The sequence below is a fragment of the Dermacentor albipictus genome, chromosome 1, assembly GCF_038994185.2.
Source record: "Dermacentor albipictus isolate Rhodes 1998 colony chromosome 1, USDA_Dalb.pri_finalv2, whole genome shotgun sequence".
In the NCBI taxonomy this organism is placed as follows: Eukaryota; Metazoa; Arthropoda; class Arachnida; order Ixodida; family Ixodidae; genus Dermacentor; species Dermacentor albipictus.
This window is the reverse complement of record NC_091821.1, coordinates 320062125-320089649: the sequence shown is the minus strand read 5'-3', so window position 1 is coordinate 320089649 and position 27525 is coordinate 320062125. Positions and strand designations below refer to the sequence as shown.

Here is a 27525-nt window from a genome sequence, read left to right as displayed (position 1 = left end):
CTTTGCAAAATGTGAAGTTGTCTTCCTTCCCTCGCTCTTTCTTCCGATGCGCGCCACTCGGCGATGAAGCAATGCTTTGGATCCCTTTCGCTGTTTGCTTCCGCTGTCGTCATCCACTGCCGTCCTTTATTTCCCTCAGAGAGCTTGCCCGAGAACCGAGTTGCGGTCGGGTTCCACGGAGGGCAGAACAAAAGCGTCTTCGTCACGAAAAGAAAATGAAAATAAAGAAGCAGGGGTTTTGAAATAATCTAGACCATACCAGAATTGCTGTCTAGATTCTTCATTTCGTGCAGCTAACTTAATGGGCTCGCATTTCTCATTTTCTTTTTAACTCCTGGAAAAGCATTATCGATTGTCCCGCGCTTTTGTTTCGCACTCGGGTCTGCTTCCGGATCTTCTCATCCCACCGTTATGCGCGCCTGAAACCTTGAGACGCTTCCGTTTCTCAGACTTCTTTCTTATGAGTCTTCGAGTGACTCAATCTTCGAAGCGTCAGAAACATTGGCCTTCATGCTATAGACAAGCGAAAAAAAGATGAAAAGAAAGCAAGAGACCGACTTATGGCTTTAAGGCTCAGGCAGCTAGCAGTTGCGCTAACTCCGGGCTTTTATTTTCCCATTGCCCTCGCTTGTTTCTCTGGACACGCCTTCCTCACGTTCATTGCGGAAACAGCTTTCTATGCCTCGACCGCCTTGCGCCGGTTCCAGCCTGAGACCGTCTCTCTGTCCGCCTCTGGAATCCTCCGTCCCTTACGGGACACTGGAAGGAGATGAAAGCCGGGCAAGAAGCTACAATAAGTATTGCGTCAACGACAACAAATAAAGAAGGGCAAGAGCAAGAGCCGACTAGAAAACTGAGTAAGATGGAGCAAAAAGGCAGCGCGACCTGTTATTTCTGTGTTTTGCCGCATTCATTCAATATCCCCGAAATCCCTTTGCCCTCTGCGAGCGGGCCCCGAAGTCTTTCACACGTCATTCGCAGCTTCTTTCTACACCTCCTCGCCCGTCGTCCATAATTTTTCTTTTTCAGCTGTCCTTTGGCATTGTCGTTCCTTTTGTTCCATTTTTGTTTTGTCATATTCGCTTCACTTTCACTTTCCTGCTGCGCCATGTATGCTCTTCACTCAAAGGTGTCCCCGGATCCCTTTTCTTGCCTAACGGAAGTTTTACCTGAAGCCATGCGGTATCACTTCTGAGCCTTCACTTTGCCATTTTTTTCTGCAGACCTGTCTAGAATAAAGGCGGGTAAATGTCCTTTTTGACATTGCGCGTATATGTGCATGGCGTATACGGACGACACATTGTCCAATTTCTGACCTTTTGCGGCACACCTTCCGCACAAAGATTTGTGAACGCGGGTGAGAAATGTTTAGGCGAGTTTTCTTTTCGTACGGCTTCTTCAGGAACCACGATACAAATATGACATCCTTCGACGGTCATGTATATCTTCTTGGAGCCTGTCTTGATAATTCGGTTGGCAAGTCTGGCTTTTCTTATGCAGTTTTTATACCAGCACCAAAATAAAAAAAAATTTCCTAACGTACAAAAGAACAATGTTTGTGTGCATCATAAGTGGCAGCATTTTTTACTCTTCGAGTCCTACACGCGTTTTGCTTTCATCGCTCTTTTGTTGCCTTCCTCAGTTTTTCTGCCTTGAGAACGCACCCGAGAACACGTTGCTTAAAAATTAAATTATGGGGTTTTACGTGCCAAAACGACTTTCTGATCATGAGGCACGCCGTAGTGGAGGACTCCGGAAATTTCGACCACCTGGGGTTCTTAACGTGCACCTAAATCTAAGTACACGGGTGTTTTTGCATTTCGCCCCCATCGAAATGCGGCCGCCGTGGCCGGGATTCGATCCCGTGACCTTGTTCTCAGCAGCCTAACACCATAGCCACTGAGCAACCACGGCGGGTAACACGTTACTTGAGCTGCATGTAGCGGCAGTGGGAAGGCAGTAGGTAGGCACAAAAAAGATATGAACGCGCCGATATCCGAACTTACATGTGACTAAAATGACCATTGATTATTGACTATCGTCAAAAAGAAAGATGTACATTCGGCGTCACCCTTGTGTAGAGCGTGGGAACGGCGGCCTCCGGGGCACTCCTGAGGCAGCCAGCGACGTATACCGGTAGCTGGTGGGCATGGTTGGGCCCAGCAACTACTGTTAGACGTCGCTGGCTGGCTCCTGAGCTCAAAGGCCACCGTTCCCGGGCTCTACACAAGGGTGATGCCCAATGTAGATACATACACACATACGTACGTACGTACATACGTACGTACATACATACATACATACATACATACATACATACATACATACATACATACATACATACATACGTACATACATACATACATACATACATACATACATACATACATACATACATACATACATACATACATACATACATACATACATACATACATACATACATACATACATACATACATACATACATACATACATACATACATACATACATACATACATACATACATACATACATACATACATACATACATACATACATACGGCGGAATATTGCATAGGCGACACATGCTATTTCTTCTTTCTGTCATTTGATGAGGCAGAAAGTGTTACGTCTTTGTGAAATCTTTGCACCTAGAATGTGTAGTGAAGCATGTATTAAATCACAATAAAATTAGCTCATTTCCTTTGTAACTGTTGCCGTTCGTTTGTGCTAAAATAAGCTACGTTCATTTGTTTCACTGTCTTTCGTAGGTGCCTGTCTTCAGCCCAACAACTGACTACCTGCGCGCGACCTGCCATGTCTGAGGTTCGCTGAGATTCCCCATGAGTCACCGCTCTCTTGAGTGCCAAGCCAGCGTCCCTTCCCACGTCCACCTAGCTCTAAACCGATCCCTTGCGGATGCGTCGCCATCCAACGACTACGGTAAGAGGCAATCTATAAAATATGGATCCATATAAAAGTGACCTCTGCTTTTGAATTCTACGCTCCTCGGAAATTTTTCGGGCAAATCTTGCACATGACACTGGCAATGTTGCTTGAATGCATGTACTGAAGAGGAGGAGTACTTCTTGAGCTTTTGCCCATGAATCAGTGAAGAGTATCACGGAGATCTAGAGATTTCATTAATTTCAGCAGTAACAACACTTATCTCTAGCTCAATTGGTCGTATATGTGTATTGTATATATTGTCACGGGAATTCACGACTACACGAGGAAGAGACGAAACCGTATATTAGAACGGTTACAGGCTGCTGCTAAAGCAGAATGGCTGAGAGCATCTCACGCGGCATTTGCCGTCTTCTTTCTCTTCGCGGAGCGAATCGGTCCATTAACGGCATGCTCATGCGCGATACCTCGCAACATTTTTTTGTTTTATTTTACCTAACCACTTATTTCTTGTTGATTTGTCATTTATCTCATTGAGATGTTTTATGCGTTTGATTGTGTATGTGTATATAGTTCTTTTTTCATTCACTTTCACTTCCGTTTATTTATCGTTTCTTCAGCCCGATTGAGAACTCAAAGTAATTTCTCCTATGGGGTCAATGGTGCCATTGTTTGCTGGTTTCTTATGATATGACTGTAGTAGTTCTCGTAGTAACTTTCAAGATAGATTTCTCGTGACACGCTGTGGGTCTCCTTCCATTGATTGGTTTTAATTAATGAGGACGGGGCACACTTCCCTTAATTGCCACGGGGCCAGCGCACGGTCGATCCGGATCAGCCCTCCGAAAGAAGTGGGCAAGCTCCTCCTCGTCCCTCCGCTAGTGTCGCCACCCTCGCGTTGCCGTTCCGTTCTCTCACGGGTAAACGGCGAGAAAAGATTAACGGGATGCAAGAAAAGAAGAAATGGAAAAGGAGGGGCTGGATGGAAAGCGATGTGTCTAAGCGAGCCTCGGTTCACTGTCTGCCGCCTCGGGATGAGTTCATTGTTATCTTTTCTTCTTCCTGCTCATTACACGGAACCTTGTTCTTTCTACTCTTTACAATTTACATTCTCGTCGGCGCAGAAAAGCAGAAATTGAAAGTGTCGGCGCTGGTTCTGGGGCGCAGCCTGTCACAGCGTTATCAAATGGAAGATCGCGCCGAACATTCGTTACAGCGTCTGGTAGGCAGGATAATTAAAACTATCGCATCTCGACTGCCATGTTTCAGGGTGAACAAATGGGCTTTCATTGTATTTGGGTTCTCCTTTCTCTGAAAGCATGCGGGCTCACTTCGCATAGGATGGCGTAAGCTGCCTTCATGCGATGTCATTGCCGCGTGCGTTGAGGGCATTATTGCAGAGCGCCGCGGTACACGCAGCCTTAACCGAGGCCCAAGCATTGAATCTTGTGAATCGTTTTGATGGTCGCACGGCGGAAACGTACAGCAGTTGCTTGTCGGTATCACTAAAGATTTGTGCCGCTCGCTCATGTTTGTACTCCGTTTTATGCATAGCCGGCAATGCTACGAAGGCTCGAGGAACTTTTTTCCTGTCCTTGCATTCGTGTCTAAAAAATAGTACGTCACGTCTGAAAGAAAAATATAAACATGCATTTTATGGTATGATGTTATGAAAGGTCTCATACTTGTTACTCCGCATAACATCAAGGAATTCCTAAATGAAAAACGCCGCAAGTCTTAACATATTTACCACCAAACGAGCGGAGTGACACATTCCTGCGACCAGCGGTCACAGCACACCGCTTGCACTCGCGAGCAGAGAGTATGCATTGCGTACTGGGAAAATGAAGTTGCCCAAATGATGCGTGATTTGAGGCAACCTTACGTCAACATATTGTAGCTGTAAAAACTGGCGGTGCAGCTAGCCTTAAGACATCATTAGCGTCTGTAATGCTATTAGCAATCTGACTCATGGTTAATGGACAATTCTTGATGGTATGCTTTATATAATGATTATTATGAACGGCTGCACATACCCAGTGAGACACACCTAGCGACACTTTATAGGCGACATCAAAGAGGTTCGTTGAAGAGCGGCACATAATCCAGTGAAAAATACCCTGTTCGCTCAAGTTTGAGTGTAAAAGGGTGATTGAACAGCAACACATATCCAGTGGCACGTACCCGATGACCCAAGTTCACGGCAGAGGAAGAGGAGGAGAAGGATAGAACTTTATTATTGCAGAACCCGTTGCGGCGGTTTATTCCTGGGGGGTTCCCTCTGAAGAGAGACTCATTCAAGTGCCCCACATACCTGGAGTTACGCACCAAGGGACGCAGTCGGTCCGACAGTTGGTGTTGATCCCCAAACTGCTAGGAAGGAGGTTAGCTGGGGACGTAGAGACATAGATACATACCGAACACATGGGCAACTGCCCAAAGCATGCTAATCGCAATAATATGCGACGTAGGTATTTCGTAAAATCATTGAAGATAAAGAATGGCTACTGAACTGCAAACGCGTAGAGTGAAACTTCCATGAAAAGAACTACTTGTTTAGCTTCCTCATCGTTTCCTGTCATGTATGAAGTGGAGTATAAGTGTTTATTCGCTTGGTTGGCTGCACGTTCATTTATTCTGAGACCAGCTGGTAAAAGTTATAGTTCATTGTTTGCAGAAATAAGCCTGAGGTCTCTAAGAAAATTGACGGTGCCTCTCAAAGTATCCTAGCATGGAACTGGGAACATATAGCGAATATAAATCTGCGTTTCGAGATATTCAATGCCAAATTTCCATTTTCGAAGCTTCATTCCACATTCAAGTGGCGGCAGTGCTGTCCTTGCTTTTATCAACAAGCAAGATATGCATTGATTTTCATTTTGCTTCTGCAGCCATTGCTGGGGACGAGGAGGTGTCGGCTTTTGTGTGTAGAAAGAACGCGACATTTTTCGTGAGGAAGCCACTTTAGACTTTCACCAGCCATACCCTTTTCGAAATGAGAAAGATGAGTCGAAAAATAGGGCGACAAATAAATATAAAAGCGCTGTTCTCAGGAAAATTTGGAAGCAAAAATCACCCTTGAATGACTGCTCCTTTCAGCTTTGTAATATAGGCACACGTCTCGTGGTTTGAAAAATAACGTGAAATGTTAATACACTCAGAGTCATAATCGTGATAAATATGTGTCACGTCGTACATAGAAAATCTGACCGTTCTCTAAGGGGCATAACGGTCGTATTATGATGGCGTAATGTACAAAATAGCCAGTTTAATAACTTCTACAAATAAGGTGATCTACACGAAAAAATAAACAGCGTGTATAACTCAAGCAAACGTACTATTATAAAAGGAACCTCATGAGCTTAACCGAGATTCCAGTCTAAAAAAAAAAATCAAGGTTTTTCTTTTGTCAGACACAAAAGGTAATTTTCCATCTTGGTACTGAGTTCCTCCGTCGCGGTTTGAGGGGTGCTCAGCACAAAAGAACAAATGGGCGATGCGCACTTTCACTGCTATTTGTCATAGAGCAACAATTCGCTTTTCGTTGCACGGAACCAGCGCAATAGTTCAAGGTTTCATCTGTTCGACCGGTGCATCATTCAGCTCAAAAGAAGCAAGTTTGGCATGTTCTATGACAACATCAAATACGTGCCTTTTAGCAGGGCTGCTGACGTGACCTTGTTATGGTCTGTCGAGCACGACCAAGCGACGTGACCTCTTTGGTTATAAGAGGCTTCGGGAAAATAGTGGGAACCACACAACGATAGTCTTTGAGGATGCGAAATTTTCTTTCTTTCGGCGCTTTATGCCTGCGGATAGAACGAATTCGTGAAGCTCGGATAGGTTTTACGGCAATATTTAGGAGCTACGTTTTTTTCATTCACCTCTATATTGACTTTGTAATCGTGTTGTACTCAAACATTTGCGTCGTGTTTCGGTGGTGTACGGCGTAGCGATGTTGAGCAACTGCAAAGATTGTCTCAAGCATCGCACGTTTTTGCTTTTCCTTTGTTTCTTATTTTGTAACTACTGCAATCATCATGCGATGATTTAAGCAGGATGATACATTCTTAATTAATACGATGGTATGTACAGAGAAATACACAGGTTAATTAAAAAACTCAATACTACAAAGCATACATGTTGTGCACACACAAGGTTACACCAAAGAAGTAAAACACTGTCACCGGAAACATGATACAAACAAAATAGTGTCACTGTAAACATAAGAAAGAAGCTAATATTGGCGCAGAGACGACGCTACTTTTGAGCTGGTTCCAGTCCACACTGTGTGCGGGAAGAATGAATAATTGAAAGAGTTGCTGCATGAGGAGAAGGGAGTTCTAGTGAAATTGTGTCTTTGCCGAGTAGCGTATCCGGAAGAGAAGGATAGGATTTCCATTATGTCAATCTTGTATTGTCCCTTTATTAGTTTATATAAGAATTTCAATCGCTAACAATTTTCTTGCACCAGGGAAGAAATATTAGACCTCTTTAAGAGATGTGTGACTAAAATTATCGTAAATGTGTTATAAATAAAACGCACGGCTTCCCTTGTACCTGTTCTAGTCTGGTGATGTAAATTTTTGTAAAAGGGTCCCACATCATTGCAGCGTAATCTAAAAATGGCTGTGGCTTAGGTAAGGTTAAGCCCAGGATGCGAAGCATACTAGCCTTTATTTTAGTTGTTGAACCACTGTTTAGCCTGGTGAACTGCTGTTGCTTGGCTATATTTGGTTCGGCTAGACGAAGAAACAACTCATGCATTACTTCTTCGCCTTCAAGAGTGGAACGCGACAGCGTTCCCGTCGACCCGCCAAGGGGTGTAAGACAATGGGCTACAGGGCAGCGACTACGCGCCCCGCATTGGACGCGGTGAGCGTCGAGCAAAGCAGCGTTCGGCGCGGCAACGAAATGTGCGCCTGAGCAAGAGACGCACGCCTTAGAAACAGCGCGTTTCTAAGGCAACACCGCATTCACTAGAGGCGCTTTTGTACCGCTTTGAAGCGTTGTACTCGTGGCTCAGTGGTAGCGTCTCCGTCCCACACTCCGGAGACCCTGGTTCGATTCCCACCCAGCCCGTCTTGCAAGAGTTGAGCCAAAGCCACTTCTCCTCTGTCGTGACGTCACGGTGTCACGTGATTTCATGGTCACCGCCGCGCCTGAGGAGCTGGGTTGAGCCCTCGTAATATGCTTCGCATAAAAGAACGGAGGGAAAGCTTAAGTGCTCACCTGAGAAAAAGATTTTATGGTTCGCATTTGCAGTGACAATATTAATACGAGTATTCCGATTGAAATCGCTCGAAATCCAGTGCCCTAAATATTTACAGTTACTAACATCAGAGAGGAAAGTGTTATTAATACTGTAATTAAAGTGCAAAGGTTTATGTTTATGTGTTATTGTCACGAAAACCACTTTTGCAACGTTGATCACCATCTGCCCTTCACGACACCAAGAAACAACCTTCTGAAGGGCACTGTTCAGGAATAATTGATCCAATTTCGTAATAATTTCGGAGTACAATATGTAATCGTCGGCGAAAATTTTATTATGAAGTGCAATATCTCGTACGACATCATTGATACATAGGAGGAACAAAAGTGGCCCTAACACCGAACCCTGGTGTACTCCAGAATCCGCCATTACTGATGCAGATAAGTTGTTAAAAAAACTGTTTTCTGTCGGTAAGGTACACAGAGGTCCATTTAGTTAAGTGATTATTTTTAAAAGATGCAATTTACGGAGTAGTTTCTTGTGAGGAACTTTGTACAATGCCTTCGAAAAATCCGTAAACATAGCCTCAATTTGTGTACCACTGTCAACTGATGTCGCGACATCGTGGACTGTTTCTATATCAGCTGAGTACACGTCGAGAATACTTTTCTAAAACCGCGTTGATATTTGGTAAAAAAATTATGGTTATTAAAAAAATTTAGCATTTGATTATGTATAATGTGCTCGAGTAATTTGCAAGTTGTGGATTGTAATGATATCGGGCGATAGTTGTTAATGCTGTTTCTCCTTCCACTTTTATGTAACGCTTTGATTCTAGCTGTCACCCAGTCAATCGGTAGTTCACCGTCACCTCATGATTTCTTAAATAAAACGTGGAAATACTTAGACACCCATTCGGCCTATATTTAAAGGAACGAAGCCCCGGTGACTTTTTATGTTCACTTTTAACAGCATATTGAAGATACCTTGTTCTGAGATTATCAGGTCAAGCATACGTGGCAAGGCGACATCAAAAAAGGTTGGGCACCATCATCTGTAGCAAAAACAGATTTGAAGTGGTCCTTAAATAAATTGGATATTAATTTAAAAGGGATCCCCAATTTGATTTTCACCATATGATACGTTGGAGCAAGATTTTTTTCTTTTTAGGTCTCTTTAGCCACTTCCATAATTTCAGTGTCTCCCTCGAAATCCACGGATTCTTAAGTTTTGTTTTCTTAACAATGTTTGGCACAATGCATACAGCTGTTCACAATATGCCTAAACTGGTGCCAAAGAATGTATATGTTATCAGTACTATTGGCAAAGCCATCAAAATGAAAAGAAAGAACATCTATCATTGACTCGTCATCTGCTGCAGAAAAGTTAAGAACGTAAAGTTTTTCGGATTTTATTTGTAGAGGCAGAAGATACATGAATTAACAGAGCACAGTGATCAGAAATGCCAAGAACTATTTCACAGTGCGCTTTAGGAACCCTGTCTCCACTAACAAAAAAAAAAGATCTAGAATCGATTTATACATACCCTGTACTCTCGTATGTTCTTCGACTACCTGCGAAATTGTCACTCAAAGGCGATATAGAGGACCAGTTCATATTAGCCAAGCTAGAATCTCCTGCCAAAATAGTTCGATCACCGGAGTTGACATATGTGTACATGTATCCCCGTAATTCCTCTAGAACGGTGTGGTAGATGCAGGGAGTCTGTACACTGCTCCCGAAACATATCCATCATTAGCATAATAAACCTTGGAATAGATGCATTTTACATTAGGCAGGCACATAAGACATTTTTTACACAATTAAAGATGTCTTGAAAACAATACACACGCCACCACCTTCAGTGCCGCGATCTTTTCTAAGCGCACTAAAATCCGGTGGGACAAATTCAGTGTCGTATATTGTGTTGGTCAACGGTGTTCCCGTTAGAATAACAATATCTGGATTATGTACCGGTAGAAATCCCTCAAACTCAGTAGTACTGTTTACAATGCTCCTACAGTTAACATTAGGAATTGTAAGCGAGCGATGCTTCGGAGTGCGTTGCTAATTAGGTTTTTTTTCTGTATTGGGACGATAACGAAACCTCTTTTGCTCATCCCATCCATACATGACGCGATCAACGCTTAATTTATCATATAATAGCTTAACTTTCGCTCTGTTTACTTGTTCCTCTGAGGAGCTTATCCAAAACTGTTTGCGTACTTCGCGCACCTTTTTGGAAAAGTGCTCTCAAACAGAATATCGCCTGTCTTTTAGTTTGCCATAGGCCTTCAGTATGGATGCTTTGGCAAGGTAATCCAGAAAATTTAAAGCAACAGGACGCGTTTTATTTTCCATCTTTCGACCCAATCTGTGTATCATTTCGATGCTGGCAACGTTTACACGCAATATCCTGTTCATTTCTTCTGTCCCTACCCTCTCAAGCACCTCGGTAGTCTTGTTACTAGAGCCGTTTATGCTGAAAACAATCAAGTTGTTCCTTGTTCCCCTGTTTTCAAGGTTATCATCATTTTATACCAAGGAAGTAAGTTGTTCGGTCAATACGGATACCGTGGTCTCAGCGTCATTAACCTTGCTGTCCAGCGCAGCCACAGTTGACGACTGCTTCTCGACAAGCTCGATTCTAATTGTTAGGACAGAATTTTTGTGTTCCATGTTTGAGATGTCTTGATATCTTCAATAATGGACTGCATTTTACCCGGGCCATCCAGTTACTTATGCAGCATTTTTTTTTTCGGTTGGTCCGTTTTTTCGCTCGATATCGCCGCAGAGTAAATGATCGCCAGGCAGACAAGGCACGCAACTCAAGATACACTTGACACCCAGTGCGCCGGGTAGCAGCAGCAAGCAACGGTCATCACTGCGGAAGCATTTAGAAGACGAATAATTACTGAACTGCAGTGCAAAGCAGGATGAGTTTTTTAGCATCGTCCCTGTTGTGCGGCTACAATGCCCCATGGCGAAGAACGGTCTCGTCATCTCCTTTATAGAAGCAGTATCCGCCACGTGAAGCGGTATCGTCGCTGTCGCTATGATGCCATGTGTCGTGACGAGGCGGATGAATTGGTGGTCAGAGACAAGGTGCATACACAGAAATCTATTTGTATTCTCTAGTTATATATGAACCCTCGGTCAATTACTCTGCCCGGAATTTTACGCCGTAGGCTGTATAGGCACTTAAAAGAAGTCGCGTGAATGAACCCCATCGACGAGAATATTGACGCGAAGTAAGTTACCCACTACGAGTCCCGATCGCCAGAAGTCAGCTGCCCACTATAGGGACCGATCATCAGAGAGAAGGCGACAAAGGGCGTAGTTGTGCACCGTGTTTTTTGGGTGTCGGCCATCATTAAAGAAGGCTGTTTTGTTTCAGCGAGCCCGTCTTATCTTCGTGGCAATATGCAGACCCATTGTTCTGAAGGCAAATACGATCATCCCATTGTACATATGTGGACACCACATAAAGATTTATCAATCCTAAAATGTTTCTTTTTTTTAAAGTGGAACGTCAGTTCACTTCAAAAGGTGAGACATCCATAGTGGTCGATGGTCTCCTGAATGCATCGAAGTAAGCCCTAGCTACAGTGGCAAATATTGGTATAGCCCTTTGAAGTCAGCGGAAAGCGCCTCTGCGTGCTTATGTAAGTGTGTATATAACTATTAGTGGCTCTTCACTTATAAGCAAGTCTTCTTGCAGAAACGATACCAGACATTTCCGTGTCCATGCCGTTCGGTGCCTATTTCCTGTAAAAGCAGATGAATTCAGATGGGCGGTACTCAGTATCAGCCTCAGTAAACTATTGTTATCTTCAGTGCAGGACGAAGGCCTCTCCCAGCATCTCCAATTACCGCGGTCTTGCCCTAGCGGATTCCAAGTTGTGTCTGCAAATTTCCTCACATCATCACACCGATGAATCTTCTGCCATCCTCGACTGAGTTTCCCTTCCCTTAGCACCCGTTGTGTAACATTATTTGACCACCAGTTAATCTGCCCTAAGCATTACATGGTATGCTTAGCACAATTTTTGCCTCTTAATCTTCAATAGAGTATCGGCTACACCCGATGTTCATATTAAGAGAACAAAATGCTCATCATGATACCTTTATTTTTTTTAGTTGAAAAAGTTGTGCAGGTTTTCTGGATGTACGTACCGGACGTATGTGCCATATAGAGCGTGAAACTCCGCTTACCAGTTATAGTTTGCTTTAGGAGTATCTGATGCATATTGTATTCATGAGACCACATACCACAATTAATTTCATGAACAATTGCAGTGCCAGTGCAACTTGCCGGCGTGTGGCACACAATACTTGGGGTACGCACATCACCTTCAGGGCACTCCGCTGGCAGCTGAGCTATTTTCACCGGGGTGCTGATGACTCATGTTAACTCACAACAGTATAACCCATTCTTGCCGTGGCGGTCAAACATTTATTCTGGCAAAATTAATTTTCTATGAGGAATGCATACGACATTCGAAGTTTTTTGTCACGCTTGAAAGGCTGAACAACTGCGTTGCGTCTGAAGAAAGGGTTTCAGAACGTTGTTCTAGGACTGGCATCTGCACTAGCAGCTGTTAAGCAATATTGCGTTTCTTGAATCGTTTCTTGAATACACATAGGCGTGCCACATTACAAGAGTCCTTGCATTGCGCTATCCTTTGCTTCCACGCGCATATTTCTTTCTCGCCTAAACTTTTTTCATTCAGTCAGTCACTCACGTAATACACGTTAATCAGCTGCATTTCATTCCGGCTATTCTGCCGATCCCTTGCGTCTTATTATTTATGCTCTCTTTTTTTCGCAGTTACCAAAAAAAAAACGATATATATATAAAGAAAATAAATATTTCGTCAGGCGGGAACAGTGGAGGCAAATGAAAGGCTCGAATTTCTTCTACGAATTGAAAGCGAGGTTGCCCAGAGAAGTAAAAGGCTCGGCTTGAGAAGCAGCGAGCGACGCCACTGGCGAGTCCTTGAGTCCACGCTGCGCGAACGGAGTGAGCCCTCTATTATGGAAATCGCGTGAAATGCGACTCCATGCGTACCCTACTCACCCGGCTCCGGGCTCCCGGGTTGTGATAAATGGACTCGGTTTCAGTTTTCTTAGGAGCACTGCTACGTAAGGTACATTGAAGCAGCGTCCATGATGAGACGTATAAATAAAGCCTAACAATGCGTAATGCATGCATTGAGAAAAGTTCACCATTGCAGGTGTTGTAAAGAAGTATGCCTTCTCGACTTGTGCCCTGAAGCAAGGCGCTCTTTATCTACTGCACACACGGACTACAATCCAATTCGCATTTACATCGATGGCTCTTATACTGTAGCCAGCTCTACTGCTGCGGTGGCTATTCTGTCGACGTCGACCTGGAAGAAGTTTGAGATCAGCCATGTAACAACATCGGCCTGGTGCGAACTTGTCGCCCTCCGTAGCGCAGTCCTTTATGTGCATCAACAGTCACCAAATCTTTGGGCTATACTTCGTCATAAAAATGCAGCTCTGCAACCTCTGATCAGTTCTGCATCGCGGTTCACATGAGCAATTGGTGTCATTGGTAGGATTAAACTACCATCAAGAGGTCGACCGAGGCAGCGATATAGTACTTCAGTGGCTCTCGGGACACTGCAACAACATTGTCAGTGAAAGTGCCAACAAAGCTGGTGAGGCATATGGAGAAAGCGAAAGTACCTCGATAACGTTGCTGAGAATGGTTGCAGTGCGCAACCCGCCCCAACCCCCTTTCACAGTCTTCTTACTCGTATAGTGCATTAAGCTCGAAAATAGAATACACCACAGTTCCCTAACTCCGAAAGTTAATAGGAAGTTACACCTTTCACCCTGTTTTACTCGATGGGAAAAAAAGCGTTACTATTCAGCGTGTGTGACTAATGGTATCCTTTACGAACGCCTATTATTTCCCAATTGGAATGGGAGAGAGAGCCAATTGTAACATATGTGGCGTAGAAGAAACCACACAAAAAACACTTAGTTTGTGACTGCCCAGCACACGAAGATGGGAGGCTGGCCCTTCGGGTAGCTATGTGGCACCATGGCACACCTTTAACAGAAGAAAAAAATCCGTACCCTTCCACTCTGTGAGGAAGGATGACCAGCGAAGCTGTGTATGTGGGCCCCTTAATGGCGAAGTGCACCTCCACCGCATTTCGGCCCGGCATTGCACTATCTTCGGGATCGGCCCGCGAACGGGGAGTGCTTAACGCCTGCTTCACCTCCGCCGCGAGTCGGGCCGCGGTGTCGCACTACCTCCATGATCGGCCCACATATGGAGAGTTTTTTTTTTTGCTTACGACACGAAAATTTTTTTGGACGGTAGAGGTATACAGCTTCGCTATATACTCTTATCTGGCATCGGGGCGAGAAGCACTGCTTAGCTTTTCTAGGTTCACCAGCCTGTAAGAGGGCTTGTGATGAACTGAACGATGAACGCTTTATTGTCTCTATATCCGCGAAAAGTGTGAACTCCTCTCCTCTTCTTCTTTCAGTCCCATTTCCTCCTTCCCCAGTGCCGGATAGCCAACTGAGCTCAGCTTGGTTAACCTCCTTGTCCTTCCTTTATGACTTATTTCACTCTCTCATACCATTTCCTTCCGTTGCACAAAGACTTCGCATGCGCTCCTTATTCTCAGACAAACGTTTTTCTTTTTTCACATTGTCGGGATCGGCGAAATGCAGGCACTTGAAAAGCACAGCAAGTCCCTTTCACGAAGCGAACTCTCGAAATCAAGGGAAGAGTTTATAGACCTCCCGAGTTCTGCGCGATTACATTTTTCCGTCTTAATCTTCCCGACACTTGCCTCGAATTGAACTCAGTACTTGACTGAACTTGCAAAATTCGTTGCGCACATTATTTACTAGTGACATGCATTCATGCACGTGACCACATGCACTTTATCAGGTGCAGTCACTGGCGGGCCCTCCAGAAAGACTTATGCACGATCGGCCTTGTAGTTGGCATCGCTGAGCGTCCGTACGACCTAGTACGTTGATATAGTGCTTAATATATCTGCGACAGAGGATGAAGCTCCAAAGCAAGACTTTTTCGGGTGGCTGCATAGGTCCTCCATAATGGGTAATATCAATTCAGTGGTGCTTCCAGGCAATTCAAACTCGCACTAACTGTTTTGCCCCTTCATTACGCTGAGTTAATTTCCACCATCCGTTTCCGCGTCATTAGTGATCTCATGACGGTAGTGAGCATCAAGCGTCATTGTTACTTCGATGCTTCGCAGGACACTAAACGGTGTCATTCCGGTGAATTCTTATTGGGTCATGATGTATGTGCGAAAGGACGTGTTCTGAAATGTCTGAATTCCCATGACCCCTGCCAGCTTACATTGTAAGCCTGTCCAATAAAGACTTGATCGCATAGTTTTTTTGTTCGCGATTTCTTTACTTCCTTTACTTTCTTCACAGTTACTTTGCCATGTTGATGCAGCGATGAATTGCAAGTTAATGCAATGTTTGGTGGGTACTGAAGGTAGGATTATGACGAAGGTGTGTGTGCAGAGATATATAAAGCATATCGACGAAACGTAAACCATTGTATACCTATGACGAACCCGTGATTAATCAATCATCCTCACCAACCACGTGACTCAATTGACAGCGGTTAACTCTCGCTTAGTCTGTGCGATAAGATGTCCTTTGTAAATGTCGTTTGTCCCATAAATGTTTTCGTGCGTTCCCCCTCCATACCAGACCTATGCGGAAAATCCCCCCTACGTGTAGTCGGTGAGACCCGTAGAGGAAGTCGCAAGAAAGCTAGGTCTGAGTGCTAGACCTGCGCAACTGCAATGCGATAGCATTACCAGTATTATCGGGATCTCACTGTCTGCAGGATAGGCTCGTGTTGCAAACCACAATGAAGCCTTTGAGAAGACACATCGTGCATTGGGGTAAGGATCGCATGGCACATGAAAAAAGACAAGTCGGCCGCTATTCCTGAAAGATGCACTACTTATGGACGTTAAATAACGAAAGCCGCAGCATTGTGTGGGTAGACGCTTACAAGATTCACTGCAATCTCAGGGTTGTTTATTTCTTTTTTTAAAGGATGCGACACTTACCGAACGTAAGGTTATTCTACAAGTTTCACCCAGCTCACACAAACGTCCGTGACATCTATCACCCTCACTTAACGAAGGTACATACTCCAAGGTGCCGATATTTAGCAGCTTGGAACATAGCAGGTCTCTTCTGCACCCAAATATTTGCCCGTACACGTGATGAATGAGAATTAGTGCTACCGCTAAAACTAAGCAAATGCCTCCCGCGAACGCGTCTTAATTGAATCTACTGGAACAAGACGCAAACGAGGGGCGTATCGGGTTCCCAGCGAGCAAACAGGAGACCGCGCCAGTCTCCGGGAATTGCGGGCGCACGATCCCACGGAGAGGTAAACACGGCTGCGGTTTTCTCTCCGGGAAGCGTGTGCGAAACAAAGACCTACGCGAGCGCACGCCTGCACGCGCTCGCACAGTTCGAAGTTGGAAAGAGACGCTCGGCGCCTGTCGGCAGTGCACCGCCATCAGGGGGTTCGTCGCCAAACAGGATTCCCTGTGACGCGCTTCCGGCGAGCATCAAAGCCGTACGCGGCACAGCTAGCTCTAAATCTGATTGTCACAAACGAGACCAGCTCTCTCCGCAACGTCGCGCGCAATGAAAGGCTGCCTACCCGGCAAAACACGCAAACCACACGCTCCGCAAAGCCGGCCTGAAGCGTCGGCGTAGCGGGCCTGGGTTGTAGCCATCAAGACGCGCTAGCAGGAGCCGTGGTTTATACGGCCAGAGGTAACAAGATTCCACGAGCGGAAGCATTACTATTGACTTCCGCAACTGTCGACGTCCGTTATTTTCCGTCTCAGGCCTTTACTTCTTCGAGTGTGCTGTTTCTGCAGAGCTACGCTCAACCACTGTCTCTGGCATTCTTTGTTCATGCTATGCATTTATGGGAGCCTACTTGTTTGGGAAAGTTTATGTAGTTGCTCCGTGTATTTCTGCGCTCTCTTTAGTCGGCTAGACATATCTGCTGTTTTTTTTGTGCAGGACAAGAATAGATATATCCGAGGGAAAAACGAAGCGGCCTGCTTTTTTTTTTTTACTGCAGATATTACACCCAGTCTTTGAAGATGAAGCGCGAGAACGTTGTGATGTCCTATGCGGGTAGCCAAGATGAAATCAACTCATCACGTTTAGACATATATTTCTCATTGCTCGTGTTTGTTGTCGCCGGTATTCTTGTTGCCGATTCCTACCAAGAACGATATACATATAAGATCCGCAAGGCCTAATAAAATCTCTAAGTTCTTATACTGGTAATAAATAGGTGCAAAAGTCATGCAACTACAACGCTCGCTATAACTGCCACACTTCTTCATTTCTCATATATTTTTTTATTATTTTGGTCTAACTCTACTTTATCTTCTTTTTGAATCATGACCATTCTTTTGTTTATAATATTTACTTTGTGATTATAATTTGAGAGAGGAAGAGATTTATTATGAGGGAAGTGTGGTGACGTCAGAAGTATCTTCATGTCTGATGCTGATGTTTCGCTTAGTGCTCACTGCTCAGGATGGAACCGAAGAAAGGCAGCGAGAAAATTGGAATCACAGTAAAATCATGTTAATTCTTCATCATTCCCGTAAGAACAATGCGGAAAACAGAAACGTTGGAGGGTATGCAGATTTATTTTGGGGGGCGGGAGGGGGAGGGGGAAGGAAAGGAGAGGAAGCAAATGTAAGGCAGAGATGTGCCTTACATCTGTCCTATACAATTGTCATATTGTATCGTAGATTGGTCAATTTTTTTCTCTTCTTCTTGCACTGAAAATAGTCAATGTCGACAGCTAAGTGGTCTTCGTTGCTATTTAGGAAACGTTCCATGTTCTACGGAATAAAGTGCATTGCGAAAGCTAGAGACACAATAGTTGCCAACATATTCTAATTTCATTAAATAAATTAGCCACTTGGCATATGTTCCGAAATTTGACGCTCTACACTTGCCCACATATCTTTTTCTCCGTAGAGAAAGAACGTTAGTGTTGCGGCTAATCCTTCCTTCTAGAATAATGCTTACACCAAATTGTTCATAATGTTCACAAGTGCCATGTTTACTGCTGAGGAAGACGAAGAAGAACGCAAGCGCCAGGGTTCCATCTCGGCTCCTGCTCTCTTGAATGATTTCGGCAAGCTTTTCACCTGTAATCTCCAAAATGTTGGTAACAACACACGTCTCAGTGAAAGAGGATACCATCGATATTGGACTTTCACTGGTGGGTGGTCTCTTTTCCATTTTATGGAAGTTTTTTTCTCGGACCACGCCACCGTCTTGCCAACTAGGCCTAGCCCGGCTTAGCGCCGATCGGCGCCACGAACTGCTGCTGACGCAATGAATCCGAGAGCTCAGTGAATATGCAGATGACAGTTGACAGAGAGGACCTTCCCCCTGAAATATTTTCGGCAGAATTTGGATAGAAGTCGGTAGTTTCGAAGCATATGTCCGTCAAGGCGGACTCTGACAACTGCCCCGGCGGCGGCATATGGGAGGATAAGCCTGACGCCGGCACCTCACTCAGAACTCGGGAAATGGAGATAAACTGAAGAGCGGGATCATCAGGGCATCGCGAACGCCTTCAATGCCCAAGGAACGTGCCAAACCTATCATGCACCCCCGTGGATGGGTGAATATGGCCAAGACAGGGCCCACCGTAATCGCTAAGGCGATCGTGGAAGCGGCGGGTCTTAACACGATGCAGATGAGCTCGGACATCATTTGTCCTTACACCAAAACATTATTGTCGCCAGCACGCCCGAACAAAACAGCGCTGCAAGAAACACGAGAATCAAGGCAATTCATGAAACAGAAAGAATCTTTGAAGCCAGTGCACACGAGGCCACCCCCGCACACCACGTGTAAAGGAATAATCAGCAACATCGATCTCAAAGACGGTCCTTCAGATCTGAAACGTAACATCGTCAACGAGAGAAACCCGTTGGCCTTGGCGGTGAAGAGAATTAAGAACACAGGCATGATCATCATAGCTTTCGACGGACTCAATGTTCCGAACTTTGTGCGCTATGGCCCAGTCCTTGTGGAGCGTTTTCTTGATCGCAAGCAAGTCAACATCAGCTACGCGTGTGGCAGACTCGGACATGGTGCCGACGTTTGCCCGACTGTCGAAGAGCCCCCTGCAGGGGATATGGGGCAGCGAACCCGGACAACCAACACCAGTGCACACCAAATCGGGATTGTTCTGGGGCCCACACCCCTGTACAGCGGACGAAACGTGAAAACATAGATTCCAGATCCCGTACGTCATCAAACGGAGACGATGGGAGAGAGCGGTGGTGGAAGCTTCAAGGAACGGGGCTTCGCCACCATCACCTCGCAAGGAGAGCAAGAATCAGTTCCAGCCGCTTTTACCGCAAGAGCCTAGGGGGCGTTCCCGATCCAGGGGACGCTCTTGCTCTAGAGCGAGCTCCCGGAGTCGCTCTAGACCAGGAGGGCGCTCCTGTTCCAGAACCAGGACCAGATCTCACTCCAGGGGTTGCTCCAGATCCCGGCATGGAGGTGGTGCAGTCCAGTTCTAATGGACAGGATCGTCGATGTCCTGCTTCAGGGATCAACTTCCCGTGGCTTACCCCACTTGGGCCTACCGAGTTTGAGGAACGCCGCAAAAGGTACCGCGGGGCTCACCACCGACAGGCTCGTAACGACAGGCTAGCACAACTAGCATCGACAGCTAGCACCGACAGGTAGCGACAGGCTAGCGCAACTTGAGCGCGAAAGCGAGATGATGAACACAATAGCTCGACTCATGGCAGAAATTGCCGAGATTAAGGGCAGTCATAGGCAACCCGTCATGACTGACAAGCAGCCGGTCGCTCCCCAGCCAAGGGAAGTCCCCATAGTTGAGCAGAGCGATACGGAGAGGCCCACTAAAGAGAAGGCAATCGCTAACGAGTAAGAAAGAGCATCAGGTAGGGCCAAATCAAGGACTCGCGGGACGATCTCCGCTCTCAGTGGCAGCATTAAGCAGATAAATGAAAACTTCTCGCTCTTCCAAAGCGATATGGCTTCCATGGGCTCACTAATCAGTGGATTAGCAAAATTGAATCCTTCTTAGAAAACATGGTGGCACCTGTGCTGGGACCTAGAGCTCCTACACCTCCAGCAACCGCATCGACTAATCACAGCGAGACGGCGATCGGCCATCCGAAGGCTAGCACAGTAACTCAACAGCAATACGACGGCCACACAAACTAGCTCATTCAGGATGTCGCTATGGAATTGCAGGGGTTTCCTTTCCAAGAGGGCTCCCTTGCAAGGATAAATTCGCTCACACGCAGAGAAGCCACATGCTATACAAAAAACACTAACCGCTAACGTCACGCTGTCCGGCTACAGGCCCATAACAAAGTACGAGAAAGGATGGAGGTTTGGCCTACTGATAGAAGCAAGCTGATCCACATCACTCACGACATCAAGATGACCGCAAGTAAAGCCGAATACATATTGGTAGAAATTATCCCCAGCCCAATGAACCGCAAGAGTATGTTCATCCTAAATGTCTACAGCAGTTCCAAAGACCTAAGAAAACGCTTCAAAGCCCTAATCACCAAGGCCATGAACTAGCGCGCGCCTCCTCTTTGATCATAGCGTGTGACCTCAATGCCCCGTACCATAGCTGGGGCTACCCATATAACACTCACAAGGGGGAGGACGTCTGGCTAGAGGCTACGAACCTAAACTTGATGCTATCATGGACCTGGAAATCCCAACCAGATGCGAGACATCGTCGAGTCATGACACAACATCGGATATAACCTTTGTCAGGAGCATCGCAATGGTTGTAGCTGCAATTTTGAACACGCACCTCTCCAGGTCGCGAAGAAGAGACAGCACATGTTCCAGTACACAGACTGGGACAAGTTTCGCAAGATTAGTAAAGAGTGAGCGGAGAGTGAGAACACGCCTAGCCTCAAAAAATGGGTGCCACATGTTGGATACGACATCAAGGCTACCACCAAAGCGGTTTGTAACGACCTCCTAGTGCAAAAGGTGGAAAGTCGTCTGGTTCGCCTGTTGGAGGATAAGCATCCCTCTTCGCCAGGTGGAATGGACAATGCCTCAACAGCTGGCTAAAAAAAAGGAAAAAAAACGATCTCGGAAATCAACAGAACTATAGAGGAACATTGCAGAACCCTCACTAAACAGCAATGGGATGAGGTGTGTAACTCGATCGACGGGCAGATACGCAACGGGGGAACCTCGAATCTCCTAAAAAATTTCCTCAACGAGTTGAACACTAAATCTAACCAACGTAGCACACTGCCGCGCACTCTGCACGCAGCTAAGCGTGAATCTTCCGGCGAGGAAATTTGATGCAGCTTCGTGAAGAAGTATCTAACGATCGCATCGGGCCCTGCACCACCTTCACCTGACTACGATGGCTCCGGGAACCCTGAGCTCGACGAAGAATTCGGGATTCAGGAGATCAGGCAGGCGCTCCTCTACCTCAATGGCAGATCGGCTACTGGTCCGGACAAGATCACTAAGAAAGCCCTACGGAACCTGGACGATAAGCCCATCAAATACCTGATGGACATCATTAAACAAGCATGGAGCAGTGGTAAAGTACCAGAAATGTAGAAATTGACCAACACCATCCTAATCCCCAAGCCAGGTAAGCCGCCCAGCCTCGACAACCTCCGCCCAATTTCGCTTACATCATGCTGCGTTGCAGTGCACGCAATTCTAAACAGACTTTCTCGCTACCTGGAGGACCACGATGTTTACCCACACAGCATGAGCGGCTCTAGGGGCGGACTCTCGGCGCAGGACGTGATGAAGCTCATCAAACATCATACTATATTGATTGTAATACGCGGGACACGAGACCCATACTAGGTCTAGACCTTGAAAAGGTGTTTCACAACACTCTCCACTCGTTAATTTTAGACACGATCTCGAACCTTAAGCTGGGGAAGCACTTTCATTTCTACACGCGATCGTTCCTGTCCGACAGAGAAGCCACCCTTAAGGCCGGGGACCTGACTTTAGAGAGGATCAAACTGAGGTCTAGGTTGACGCCAAAAGGGCAGTGATATCCTGTACCCTCTTTAAAATCACCATGATTGGTCTACCCAGGAGACTTTCTGATATCGATGGTATCAGTCACACCATATATGCTGGTGTGGTGCACCTGGTGTACGGGAGGCAGTGACGGACACGTAGAGACAGCCCTGCAAGGGGCGATTGATGCTACCGAGAGGAACCTCGAGCCCACCTACCTTTTATGCTCACCGCACAAGTCGGAATTGCTACTATATCATTCCAAGCGCAGAGGCCCCAAACTAAAGGGATGGAAGCCACTCGCCGGATGCGACATCAAACTGCGCACAAGCGATGGAGGCTATACCGAGTTATATGCTTCAGAAGAACTTCACTTTGGCCTAGTTGGTATTTACTGCATATCATATTGACCGCAAATAAAGACGGGGACAGAGGGAGGGAACACATAAACAGCACGGGCGGTGGACCACGATGTGCTGTTTATGTGTTCCCTCCCTCTGTCCCCGTCTTTATTTGCGGTCAATATGATATGCTATACCGAGTGTGGATGCCATTCGGATTCTCGGCATGATGATCGAGTCGAGTGGGTCCAACAACCAGACAGTGCTACGACTCACTATGAAGACGCACAACCTCATCAGACTAAGAGTGGCCAACCGGCAGTAGGGCCTCGGAGAAGATAACTTCGTGAGATTGGTACATGCGTTCGTATTGTGCCATTCCACTTACGTCGTGGCCATGCAGAACTGGCAAAAATCGGAGCGGGATAAGCTCAACGCATTAATCATGAAGGCAATCAAGAGAGCTCTTGGCCTCCCCATATGCACACACTGGGAACGACTACTTCAACATGGCGTGCATAACATGCTAGAGGAAATCGCAAAAGCGCAGGAGAGGGCCCAGTTGTCAAGCTGTTTACCACACAAGCTGGAAGACACCTCCTACCTGAGCTGGGCTATTCCCCCACAATATATAGTTAAGAAAAAGCTCTGCAGCATCCCTTGACAGCAGCGGGACCGCATCACCGTCGCCCCGATCCCACGAAACGTACATCCGGAGCACAACGGAAGACGTCGTGTGCGCGCGAAGGCCCTCCTGAAAAAGGCTCGTGAACGGGCTTCCGAGAACAGCTTCGTAGACGCAGCGCACTATGCTGACGGACGGGCCTTCACTGCGGCTAGCGTAGACCATGAAAGTCAAGTGACGAACTCAATCTCGATTCGGACGACGACCTCTGAAATCGGAGAGCAGGCTGTAATAACGATGGCCTTATTGGACGGCAAGAGGACAACAATCTACAGTGACTCGATATCAGCCGTTCGAGGTTTTTGCGAACGGAACCATATCAGAGCTGGCCCTCGGGATACTAGGAAGAAAGATGAAGCCACAGACAGTCATCTGGTTTCCAGCTCACATGAGAGAGATTGAGGGTGCTCCGCACAACCTCAATGAGTCGGCACACAATGCTGCACAAGGGATCATCGACCGCGTAGCTACCGGGTAGCGCGATGTTTGCGGCACAGACAATTGAGACTCCTTCCTGGTAGAACGAAATTACTAAGCACTTTTACTTGATCGGAGTACCTACCCCTTCCCATTTTGTAAACTCAATTGACCTCAAGCTCTAACACTTAGGCTTCTACAGACCGAGGCATACCCTACTTCTTCACAGTATTTACCCCAAAATTCCTGATGATGATATTTTTTTGTCTCACTGGACTAGACGCCGCTTTTTGAAGAGTGTGAGCCATTGCAACAAGCCACTTCAGCTTCGCCTTAATAATGTTCCAAATGCACCTTCCATGCTAAATTATCCATTTGCCTTCTTTACGCCCACGAACAGTATTCGCATTTGTGAGACGCACACCCTGCCTTATCTTGCGCGTTCACGGCAGCTGTTATTGGAGTCCTTGGCTTTTTAAGCATGAAATGCTTTTAGCTGCAGTTGGCGGCGACCTTCAAATTTCCTTGAGCCAATAGCCAGAGCCGTTATCCGGGCACTCGAACGAGAACATCCGGGCAAGTTGCGAGAACAAAACAAGATCATCCGGGCAACCAGTCAGAACTTAAGAAAATGTGCTCTCTGGCCCCCTCACGGCTGCATCGTGACTGGTGACGAGGAAGCGGCAGGGCGTTCTTTACCTCATCGGCAGCGCTCGGCCAGCAGCATGCATTTTCGCCGTCATCTGACGGGAGCCGACCTTATTCACCGAACGCACGCTTGAGAACATCGCGATACCACTGCACAAGCGCTCCGTCACATGGCTTTTTCCATTTTTCGCGGGTTTCTTCGCAACCCGGAAAAAAGGAATACGTGAGACGTATCGTGAAGGAAATAACTCGATCGGTGGTTTATGAAGGTGCTCTACAAATCTGCGTATTATCCTTGGGGTCCTCAACTAATAATAAAAAGGTGGATAATTAAACATAAATAATTAGGGAGTTATGGCAAAAGCAAAAAAAAATTGCCTGAGTTACTATAGGCTATTGCGAATAGTATGCGTTCGGTTCAATTCGCTTCCGACGCGCCTTTCATATTTAAATTCTTGGCTCAAGTTATGAGGGACACTCTGTATATTATAAGCGACAACAGGATTGTGTTCAGCAGTATCCCCATTTCATAAGGAAATTTACGGAGAGGGAGGCGGAAGCGATGGAAAGAAGAACAATCCTAAGCAAGGAAAATCCTACAAGTGTCGCATTTCTATGCGACCGCGCGGCATTCCTCGAGAATTGACGAAAAGATGCAACGAGGCCTACCGCGAGGCTTCTGTTTCGGAGTAAGGCTGGCGCTTGCTTTTGGTGCTTTGCTTCCCGGCGAAGTGGGATCGGCTCGATGAAAACTGGAATAAATGCGACTGAAACTGAGGTCTCCACAAAGGGGAAACAGCGAGTCGGAAGATGGTCTCTTGGAGTTGCTCATAATAATGCCTGAAGAAGTGTCTACTATCGACGCCTCAAACAACGTTTAAGACAACATTTGAGAGGATAAAACATGAAGAGCAATGAACGCATATAAGATGATGTTACAAGCGGGCAGGCATTGCGGAAAAAAAAAGTTATCGATTTTTCCTTGCCATATTTCGTTTCACGCGCAACAGCGATATCGAGCAGCCTATGCTTGAAAAAAGAAAGAAAAAAAGGCTTAAAGTTCGGCGACAGTAAAATTTTATTTACGGCTGCGACGGCCGCGGTTGTGCTTTTGCGGGAATCTCGGGCTGTGTACTCCGAGAGAATGGCGCGCCCCTGTGTTTTTACTTCGTATCCTGGCGAATTTGTGCGTTCCGCTGTGGCCCTTTTCATCAGTTAGCTTTCCTCTCTATTTATCATTTCTCTTTCTCTAATTTCAGCCTGTGTCGTTTCGCAGGAGGTTATCTTGCACTCACTCTCGCTTCTGCGTGCTGTGCACAAGTGGTCACCACTGCGGTCGTAGCGAAGTGCTATTTATGAGTACATAATTTGTCTCATTGCTCTAAAGTATACTGCTAAAATTAGCTCACGAATATGTGGAAAAGTTAGTGCCCCGCAAGAACGAGAGAACTTCTGACACTCGCATCTAGCCGCGGTCGTCGAGTAGTTAGGCGATCAGCTGACAATCAGCCTTTACTGTGGCACTATGGCAATGCGCTCCAATGACAACGCATAATTTAGACGCACCTTTGTCCCACGTGAATGCCATTGCGATGACAAAGCCATTTTAATTTATTGTTTCTGTGGGACCGTGATTTTGTTGTGAAAGTTATCAGAGCAGTCAAGAGTGAGACGAAGGCGAGTGATACGTACAACGCAAGCGCAAGATAAAGGTAATTGAATGTTTATATTAATTAAGCTCTATATTCATGTACCTGAGTCTTGACCAATCCACCATAGTGCGTACGAACCATGATGTATGAACGTAACGAGAACGACACAAAACTATAAATGCTTGCTCCGCAGTCCGAAATGATATTACTGAAGCTAATAGATAACCCAACCAGATTGAGTCTTCCTATTTCACTTTCCCATTCGACGCCTCGTGTTAATGTTTTTCACCCCCTCTCTACGGGGTTTCTTTTCAGACCATACAGAATTTTTAAACAAAGTCTATTGCAGATAGCGTAATTGTAGTCCTTGAAGTGGTGGAACACTCGAAGAGGTGGAAATTAGTCCCCACGAGAAATCGGAATCCAAAATCGGCTAAATAACAAAAACTGCTTGTTACCATCATAACTGATTACTTCACAGCATATATTGCAACCTGCGAATCGTAGCCGGTGAGTTTCCAAGGCATATCGACTTTGAACTATTCTGAGGATCGCGTAGGTGTTGAGATGCGTGGGAAACTTGCAGTAAAAAGGCTCCATTCTTCCACTTACTTTTCTGACAAACCGTCGTTTTACGCATATAAACACAAAAGTAACTGAAACGACCATGTATTTCATTGCAACCTTTGGGATCTCATACCTCCAAACTAGTGTCATCCTGAAAATTCATTGCAAGTGGATACTCCAACGCAAGCTCCCTCTTAATAATTGCAGCAGGTGAGTTCGCAAGACGTATCACTTTGTGAACTCGCCGGCTGGCATTACTAAGAGGAAGCTTTAACTCGGGGGTTCCTATATAAGTACATGGGAAAGGAGGAATCTTTTTCCTCGGCAACCATGGCCCCGATTATGATGGGATGTGTTGCATTCCAAAGAAAAAGTTCATACCTAGTATACTGTAGGAAGCACATTTTGACTTAAGTCATTCATACGCTTATAAAATTATTCAAAATCACTCATAAAAACGCCTAACAATTAAGTTTACAACTCTGCAACTCAGCAGTGAAAAACGATATCGCAATTCTGTAAATTGCATATAATATTACATTAAAGACGGAGAAAATTGATGTATTATACATGGCTCTCATGCGCAGCACTAATATGTGAGTAGGAATTTTGCAAAAGCCTCGTGATTATTACAACTGATTCAATTGAGATAATAATAATTTACCAAATTTGTCCGCTTCAACTGTTATAACGGATAAAGTTTGCAGAACTGTCCAATCTATTTTTATTGTAGAGTTACGGATTTGTAAACTTTGTGTTCTTATTTTTTAGAATTTACCGATTAAAGGCAATTTCTGCAAGAAAAGTCAGATCCTAATTCAATATTCCGCTTGAAACAGTCACTATAACTTAACTTTCTCTCTAACATGCAACACGTTTAATTAAAGTTGGTCCAGGGGTTATCTCATACAAGCATTTTTGCATTTCACATGTACGTATTTGAATACGCGGAACTGAAGTTGGGCCCGAGTTAAGGATTCGTATTT

The 27525-nt window shown here is 45.6% G+C and overlaps 1 protein-coding gene across 5 annotated transcripts in view; it reads left to right on the top strand.

Moving 5' to 3' along the window:
- LOC135903884 (kin of IRRE-like protein 3) overlaps positions 1-27525 on the top strand; it is a 612412-nt gene that overhangs the window by 500935 nt on the left and 83952 nt on the right. For all 5 annotated transcript variants that reach the window (XM_070531604.1, XM_065434334.2, XM_065434325.2 and 2 more), the window contains exon 2: positions 2755-2926. In XM_070531604.1, coding sequence (XP_070387705.1) covers positions 2903-2926 — 24 coding nt within the window. In that variant the 5' untranslated portion in view covers positions 2755-2902. The remainder of the gene's footprint in view (positions 1-2754; positions 2927-27525) is intronic.